The 9718-nt window shown below is 33.6% G+C and overlaps 1 protein-coding gene across 1 annotated transcript; it reads right to left on the bottom strand.

Moving 5' to 3' along the window:
• Nucleotides 1–1878: 1878 nt before the first annotated feature.
• LOC21412314 (germin-like protein subfamily 1 member 16) lies at nt 1879–3205 on the bottom strand. Its single transcript, XM_024172214.1, has 2 exons — nt 3057–3205; nt 1879–2660 (listed from the first exon to the last, which is right to left on the bottom strand). The coding sequence occupies exons 1-2, from the start codon at nt 3184–3186 to the stop codon at nt 2116–2118; spliced, it is 675 nt and encodes a 224-aa protein (XP_024027982.1). The 5' UTR covers nt 3187–3205; the 3' UTR covers nt 1879–2115.
• Nucleotides 3206–9718: the final 6513 nt, after the last annotated feature.

Genomic DNA, 9718 nt, shown 5'->3' with positions numbered 1-9718 from the left:
TTATTTTTAAAATAGTTAGAAAATGCAAAAGTTGCATTGATTACATGAAAAAAATAAACATTTCAACCAATAGTAATCAAATGTCGAATTTTCATATGCCATGTGGAAAATTTACAACAAAGTGTATGAAAAATTTGACACGACAAATAACATTGCATTAGAGAGTATTTTTTACACTTAAATATTAAATCTGCAAGTGTTTTTTACAGTCAAATATTAAATCTGCAATTGGCACATCAAACATTGTATGGAGATGTTCTAGTTATAGCATTGCATTAGAGATGCTCTTAAATGTTACATTTATTTTTTGCCATAATCATTATGTTTTGGAAGTTGTAAAGTAAACTTTTAATTTTAAAATATTTTAGAAATGTAAATGTTGTAATGATTAAATGAAAAGATAAGCATATTGAGCAATAGCAATTAAATGCTAAATTTGTCGTATATTTTATTTGGCGGTAGTATAGCATATGATAAATTTAAAAAAAAAAAAAAAAAAAAAAAATTAAATGCTAAATTTGTCGTATATTTTATTAAAAAAAAAAAAAAAAAAAAAAAAAAAAAAAAAAAAACCATTTTATTGGAGAATAATTTTCATATTAAAATACTAAAATTAAGCTCTGGTACACTAATTCAAGTTACATTAAAGATGCTCTAAGGAAGGAAATATCTTTAACACAAATGAAATAAAAGAGATAAAGACACGAACAGATTGAAATGAACTATGCAATTTTTTTTTCCAACTTCTAGTGTCTCCAAATTATCTAATCATGATTAAAATCAAAGGAGCGGTTAAAGACACAATTAAATTACGGTGATGTACTTGCGTTCAAATTATTACGTCCAACTTATTAGATTAGCCTATTGAGTAAGCTCCAATTTAACAGTGTAACTAAATGCTTATTCTCACTGGCCAATAAAAGATTTGCTTAATTGAATTGATCAAAAGCAAAACAGTGATCACAGTTTCCAAACTCTGGATAATCCAACAATAGAACTTAATTGTTATATAATCAAAGGAATGAAAGCAAGAATACTATGCAAGGCAAGACATCAAAAGAGACCACTTCTATGCCAATTGCTCATTGATGGAAGCAAAGGAGCTCAAGAGGACATTAAAATTACTGTACTTATATATAGCAGTAGAAAAATGATTCTTTCTGTACAAAGCAGATATATAACCATTGAAGACAATTTCCCAATCTTCTATCTGCTTCCTGTAGCAAAAAGTGGACCAAGTTTAGCAACAGTAATCCCTCTACAAATAGACTTGGTATCCACAAGTTTCTCACCCCCTCTCATCACTAATTACCACTCCACAGATTGGTAGATTAATTAAGAGACAGGTTGTCTAAAATAATTAAGGGAGTTCATTTCCTTCTTTCACTCTAAGTCTTGGCTTTCGCAACTTCCATTGCCTCTGCCTATGACCCCAGTCCCCTGCAGGACTTTTGCGTCGCAATAGGCAACCCTAAAAGAGCCTGTGTGTAGTCATAAACTCATTTCTTTCCCTGCCAACTTTATCAAGCCTTTTCAGTTTAAAGAATGTACAGTAGCAGGGAAAAAAAAGTTTAAAGAATGTAATGCAGTTAATTAGCATATGAATACTCCGTATATTTAGTGTCTGAATGACATATCTTTCATCTTTTGATAATTATTTGATACAAACTAGCTAGCAGAATGTTTCTTTCAAGCAGTGTTTGTGAATGGGAAATTCTGCAAGGATCCAAAGCTTGCCAAGGCTGAGGATTTCTTCACTTCGGGTCTAAATATTGCTGGAGACACCAACAATCAGGTTGGATCCAATGTCACAACCGTGAATGTGGATAGAATTCCGGGACTCAACACTCTTCGGGTGTCACTGGTTCGGATTGACTTGACGTAGAGAGGGATATATTTAATTAGCAAACCCGGAATATACCAAAAATTTATATCTGAAATACAATATGAAATACGTACCATCACATGTTTATTTATAAGTCACGACCAAATAAGTCGTTGCGTGAGGTAGATACAAGATAATATAAGCACGTAATTATTTATATCGCGAGAAACATGACATTGACCTTAATAGTACACAGTAAATCAAGTAGGCCAGCTTCGATCACGATCAGCTTACTGTCCAAACTTCTTCTGAAGCTTTTCAACCACGTCCTTGTCCAACATGAACGCCTTAGCAAGGACCTCAGCCTTGATGGAAGGGTGGGACCCGAACAAGGTGTTCGCAATGGTGATCCTTCCTTCGTTTTGGCTTCCGAACCCGGCGAAGGCCACGGCCCGGTCCTCCCCAATGTTGAACTGAAAGTGAATCATCCCAATCGGGAACACAAACACGTCTCCCTTGTGAAGAGTCTTGGTAAACAGGCGGTTTCCGTCCTCATCCGACGACACGAACCCGGCGTAAAGCGTGCCCTCGGTGACGACCAGGATTTCGCTGCTGCGCGGGTGGGTGTGAGGAGGATTCAACCCGTATGGCGCGAAGTCGAGGCGCGCCAGAGACACGCCGAGGGTGTTGAGCCCCGGAAGGTTGTCGACGTTCACCATGGATACGTTGGAGCCAACTGCATTGTTTGTGTCTCTAGGGATGTCTATCCCTGAGAAGAAGAAGTCCTCAGCCTTCACCAGCTCCGGATTCTTGCAGAATTTTCCGTTCACAAACACTGTTGATCATATGAAATTGATTGTATTTGCTATAGTTAGAGAAACCAAGGATGAAAATTTCTGAAATATCAATATCTTGATATTAAAAAATTGTAGAAGGGAAATAGATATAATTGGTACTTATAATATTCTGTCGATGTTTTCTGAAAAATTAAAGCAATAAAATATCAATATCCATAAAAATATAACTTATTCTGTCACCTACATTTACGTATAATTATCTCACTAAAAATATTCAGTTAGAATTAGTACATGCATGTTTATATAAATTGCATAAACATAGAAAAGTTATCCACATTTGCTTCGTGAGTAGAAATTAAAAAATTAGTGTGATCGTAACAAAGAATTAGAAAAAAAAAAAAATAAAGAGATAAATTTGGAACAAGGACACTTACAAACATGTTTAGGGTCATTAGTTGCTACACAGAAGTCCTGGAGAGGGCCTGGGTCAGCAGCAAATGCAATGTAAGTGGCCAAAGCCGAAGCAAGAAGTACCAAAACGGAATTAACACTATTTTTCGCCATCCCTATAATACTTTTGATAGTTTAGCGAGAACTGATCAATCTTGCTTGCCTCTTATGTCTATTTATACAAGGGTGAACTCGTGAAGCTCATCGTCAGCAGTGAGGTATTATAACTACGCAATAATTGACATCAAGAATAATATTTTTTAATTTGAAAAAATAATTGACATCAAGAATAATATGAAATAATATCACAATATTTTCTAAGAACTACCCAATACATATTATGATAGACGACAATAAGTTTTCATAGTATGATATACTTTCATACATGATCAAATATTTATTTCTATTGTATATAACAATCAAGCTATCATTCATCCATTAATGTCCAAATTCGATTTCATAACCGACTTCCATTAATGTCCAATTCGATTTCATAACTGACTTTTGCAACAGGTACAATCAATGTCAAAGTAAGGATCAACCAATAAACTAAAAAATACACATTATTGTTTCGTATCTCAATTTTAATCATCTAATAATTCACACAACCTAAAAAATATTATAAATAGTAATGTGGTATTCTAATCTTTCTTTGTTTTTTTTTTTGGGTATTGTTTCCGAGTTCCAACAACATTTTTTTTTTTTGTACTTCTGAGATTTACATGAGTTTTTTCACTTTTCAAGATTATAATTCATGACCATTTAACAAAAAAATTTTAATAAACTTCTCAAAATAAATGCTTATGTATTGATGCGGATTGCATTGATGCCATTCCGAGGCATGGGTACATATCACAAGACTTCAAGCTGAAAAAGCATTACGTAAAAAAAAAAAAAAAAAAAAAAAAAGAATCGAAGAACAAACAAAAAGGGATGAAATATATAAGAAAACAAAAGCAAGGAAAAAAAAAAAAACTGATAAATAAAAAACGACAATTTTCTCTCTGTTTTGAGTAGGGGCTAACTTGAGATAGTTCGTTTTGAGTGTGGACAAAATGGAAAAACTCTAAAATTTTGAAGCCAATGAGTGTGGACAAAATGGAAAAAACTCTACAGTAAAAAGTTTTGAAGCCTATTGCCCCGTTCATTTCGTTGGTTCGAGATGATTTTTTTTTATGCGTTCACAACGAAGAGACGAATAAAACTCCACTCATATACCCTATTAAAATTTTTCATCACCATTGAGTTTTTATTAAAATACTATTCAAATACAAATTTAAGTTTTGACATTACTCAAACACAAATTTAAATAGATTATCAATTCAAAGCATAACTCAAAATGTGCAAATCTAAACACAAACTCAAATTAGCGTCCTAACTCAAACCATACTCAAATACATCTTAACTCAAATTAAGATCTGAATTCAAGTCAACTTAACTCAAAAAATGCAAATGAAAAATTTTGAAGCCAATAATTTAATTTAGCAAAAACTCTTGAAGTCAGTACAGACGGCTGAAAGTAGTAGCAGAAAACTTGCCAACCACCATCAGAGATAGCTAAGCCGAAATCAAAGAACTAAGAGAAGAAGAAAGAAGAATGATGGCTCTCACTAGTCTCTGCAACTGCTTCAGTTGCAGAGCCTTCGAACCCACCATCGACGGGTCAGTTTTCAAGACTCCAGACTTTGACCATTTCCAAACAAAACCAAGAAAATTGAAAGCCCAACTGGTTGGAAACTAAGATTAGAAACAAAACAAGGGTTTATACACTGGTTAGATTTTTTCTTTGTATCTATCTGAAGCACAAAAATATGATTATACACTGGCAGATGTTATATACTTCTCATGCCGTGGTTTTTGTTATTCGGGTCAACTCTTTGTTTTCCATTTTTTTTTTTTTTTTTTTTTGGCTAGTATTGTTTGTTTGTACGTTAGTCCTGCCCGCAAATAATAATAAAATAAATATTGGATTTTGATTGTAATTTGTGTAATTTATTGAGGACCAAAGGATAAAAACGTATGCATTTAAAAAGTCTTACCAGGATTTATGTCTAGCACAATAATCAATTAGAGGGGAAAGGAAAATTTAACAAGGGGAGGGAGTACTTGAATTTGTGTGAATAGCCCACGAAAGTGGACTTTGGTTTAGGCAATGAGAATCACGGGTTTTGTCTAGATTAAGGTACGTAGGTACAGAGAAAACTACTTAGTTGGTCATCGTTTCGTGAAAACTTGTTATTTATGTTATTATAAGTTATTAAGTGTTATGGTGCATTTTTATTTTTTATTTATTAATTAAATGATAATTATTTATTTTTAAGTGTTGTGACAAAAATAATATTTTTTACTATCTTAAGTGATATTTCTGAATGAGGAAATATTTTATTAATATTTTTAAATGGTGAACTAGATGAGAAAATCTATATAGAACAACCCGAAGGGTGTGTATTGCCTGGAAATAAGGAAAATGTTTGCAAGTTAGTTAAGTCGCTTTATGGTCTAAAGCAAGCACCAAAATAGTGTCATGAGAAATTTGATAATGTCATTTTATCTCATGATTTCAAGCATAACAATGCAGATAAATGCATATATTCTAAATTTACAAATAATTTTGGTGTGATTATATGTTTGTATCTTGATGACTTGCTTATCTTTGGAACAAACATGCACAGAGTAAATGACACCAAGAGGTATCTAACTTCACAATTTAAGATGAAAGATCTTCGTGAGGTAAATACTATCTTAGGTGAGGAAGTATAGTGGGGTTACTCGTTGTGTCAATCTCATTATATTAAGAAGGTGCTTCTTAAATTCAATCATTTAAAGTTTAAAGAAGCGAATATTCTATATGATTGAATTTTTAAATTATTAGAGAATACAGGCCGAGCGGTGGCATAACTTGAATATGCTAGTGCAATTGGTAGCTTGATGTACAAGACCCGACATAGCATCTGCAGTATGCAAAATATCTAGGTTCACGAGTAACCTAGGTGTTGAACATTAGAATGCAATTGGTAGAGTACTTGATTATCTTAAAAGAACCATTAATTTGGGTTTGTCATATAATGATTATCCGGCGGTACTTGAAGAGTACTCGGATGCAAGTTGGATAACAAGTGCTAGTGATAACAAATCCACATCTAGTGAGATTTTCACAATTGCAGTAGGATCCGTGTCTTGGACTTCTAAGAAACAAACGTTCATAACTCAATCTACAATGGAGAGTGAGTTTATAGCACTTGCCACTGCAGGCAAATAAGTGGAATGACTGAGAAATTTATTATTTGATATTGAGTTGTGGCCACAACCGATGCCATCTATTTCTTTGTACTGCGATAGTGAAACTACTTTGTCTAGAGCTTATAACAATGTAGAGCTTATAACAAGGTTTATAATGAGAAATCTAGACATATTAGCTTGAGATATGAATATGTGAAACAATTAATAACCGATGGTTTTATCAATATTATTTATGTTAGGACTAACAAGAACCTAGCGGATCCCTTGATAAAAGGTCTTTCGAGATACTTAGTCCAAGAAACGTCTAGTGGAATGAGACTGAAACCTTTCTTTTAAAGAGTCACCGATGATGGTATCCTAACTATGTAATAGTTGTACTGCTATTCCATAGTTAAATGGGTAAAAATAAGTCATTGCTATGTGACCAGGTTAACACCAAAAATTTATTTGTCCCTTCCAGGATGTCGGTGCAAATAGCTACGTGGTTGAGGTTGAGTTTATACTCTTAATGAAGTTCAAGTCTCACAGTAGCTAGAGACATAATTTGAAACTTCAACTAAGTGAGCATAAAGAATGATGTCGTTCCTAACAAGACCATGGTTTAATCTTATAAATGTTCATGAATGCAAAATAGAGCACAAGGCTGTAATAGTGCAAAATGATTGGAACAAATTTTGAAGTCTGGGATAACACATATGTGATTTATTTCCAGTATTTACTTAAGAGATAAAGTTTAATGCAAAGTACACTGTTGTCTTATAAACACTTTGAAGTATATTCACTAAAAGAAGGTTAAAATCGAAAGATACATTCTCGTATGTATGTGTTTATCAAACAAAACAGTAAAGATTTTTAATCTTAGAATATATACGTTGTACATTTGTATTCCCAATAAAAGTTCAACTCAACAAAAGTTAAGACCATTGTGATTCAATCAAAATGTTTGTACACAAATCAATGAACAAATTAAATTACAAACTTCAGTCTTGTACAATTTCTTTTTTAAATCGTACTGGCACTAGTCAAATTCGAGGTATGAGCCGGATGAAAGAATTTACTTACCTGAAAAAAAAACACCAGTGGGCTAATCATAGGAATAATTAAGCAAAAATAGTGATGTCAATGTAGCTTAGCAAATATGCAGTGACATAGTTCTCAGAGGACATCCTTATCTAAATGAAATGATTATGACCTACAATCATGATAGTTAAGACAAGGGAACAACGATATAAACAATTCAAGTGGTGAGTTTCTGCAATCATCAAACATTTCACATCGAGTTTTCAATTACAGTTTTGTTATAATTAAAAACTTTCATAAAAAGTCACATTTAATTTTTTTTACAACAGTTAAAAGCACTCACATAAAGTCACATTTTAGTTTAAATTGAAAACTCGAATTAGCAAACTGAATGAGCTCTTGCTCATTAGAAACAAAAACAGTCAAAGATACAAAGGATGAAAACTTGTTGAAGCATGATGACATCGTACAGCAAAGTTGTGCCAATAAACCATGTTACAAACAAAATGTCATTTTCAAATTCAAATGAAACCACAAAGAAAGGATAAGGGATAACTCCAGATAACTTACCCCAAATGGTAAAACTGCTCCGGTTATTAAAGTAAGGAGGAAATTACCTTTTTTTTATTATTATATATATATATTTTTTCTGAAATGTCTGCCCATTAGATGATTTTCCATCAACAAATTTATCAGCCCTAATATGCTTGCTGTTAGCAGAGATATCATCTTCATATGTGTCATGAGACTTTGAAGGATCATATCTATCCTCAAAAGTATTCCGCGAAAAATGCTCTGAACTGCGATTTTCATGTCTATCCCCGTGTCGTCTGTCTTTAGATTTGGACTTGTGTTCGGAAGTTAATCCGGAAGTTGATGATGTATTCTCGTAATACTTGGGCATTATGGAAGATGAGGGCTTAGACTCATGACCTGGTCCACTTGCCTCCATCTCCTTTTGTTCCCTTCGGTGATGAGTCCAATCACTTGATCGATCGAGTCTTGGACTTCTGGAATAGTACTCTCTATCGCGTTTATCTCTACTGATGCTTCTCTGATCGAGTCTTTGGGTATTATGACTAATCAAATAATTCAATTTCTTTTAGACCTTGATTATTAAATGTCCAATTAACGACTGTCACACTAATTGATGAAGCATGGGACCCTTGAGCTTCCGTATTTTGCTTGAGCATGGGCTCAAGAGATTGTGGCCGAGCATAATAGTAAACATTATTTTTTTTTCAAAAAAAAAAAAAAAAACAAAGTATTCAAAAAAGGAAATAGAAATAATAAAATAAATTATATTGTAATTAGCTAATCAACTAATCTCGCCCCAGCAATTGAGACTTAACTCTCTCTACGTAAACAAAAGCGCGAAAGGAGTTGTACCGATTATAACTAAGCTGCACATTTCTAAGCTTTTGGGTTCGCATGTTGTATGAAACAAAGATGCCCATCTTACATATATACAAAATGAGCTCATCATTCTTCCAGAACACTAATGGAGTACAATGAAGTCCCTCGCACATAAACACATCTGCACATTTAGTCCAACAAAACGACTTTTTCCGGTGATCCAAAATCCAGATTTGAATCGGCTTTACATTTGAATTCGGCGGTGTTAGCTTGCTTCTAGTAAGCAAAAACAAAGTGCTACGTTCATCCCACAAATCCAGCCTCCAGTTTATAATTGTTGTTCTAGATGCGGCTCCAAACAAATCATCAGCTACTGGAAATGGTATAGTTTGAAATCTCTCCTCACGCATATCAAATGAAATAAGCATTAATTTTCTTCAAATAAAGTTCATCATATATTGACCAATAACAAACTCCTTTATGGTACACCTCACTGAGTAAAAGATGTAATATCAATTTCTATCTCCATCTTAATCTCTCTCCAAGAATCACCATGATTCCCACCCAAAGTACATACCTCAGCTCCGATGGGAGCATCAACATCGGTGAAAATGGAGACGCACAACTCTGACGACTTTGTAAACATTGGAAATGGCATCGTAGCCGAATCCAGCCATTATGTGTTTTCCAAAGTTGGATCCAAAGCATGAACCTTGGAAGAAGTTTGAATTCCCTAATTGCCGGATTACATAATACAATCGTACTTGTGCTCCTGTCTGGTAGGAAAACGATACCATCACAATGAAAGCCATGTAAACCAGCTACAGATTCAAGCAAATTGAACTCTTTAGAATGGAAGCGAATCTGGTCATTGTCATGATCTGCTTCGTCTACAGTCAGAAATGAATTTATAGTTTCATGAAAACAATATGTGGGTTTGGTCCTCTTAAATACGAATGGACGGCTTTTAGAATTCTTGAGATGCTTAGCCACAAACCATTGACTTTTCATAAGAGTGCTTATGAGATTA

Source organism: Morus notabilis, unplaced genomic scaffold (genome assembly GCF_000414095.1).
Source record: "Morus notabilis unplaced genomic scaffold, ASM41409v2 Scaffold7, whole genome shotgun sequence".
Classification (NCBI taxonomy): domain Eukaryota; kingdom Viridiplantae; phylum Streptophyta; class Magnoliopsida; order Rosales; family Moraceae; genus Morus; species Morus notabilis.
Note: the sequence above shows the minus strand (reverse complement) of the source record. Positions and strands in the feature narration are given on the sequence as shown.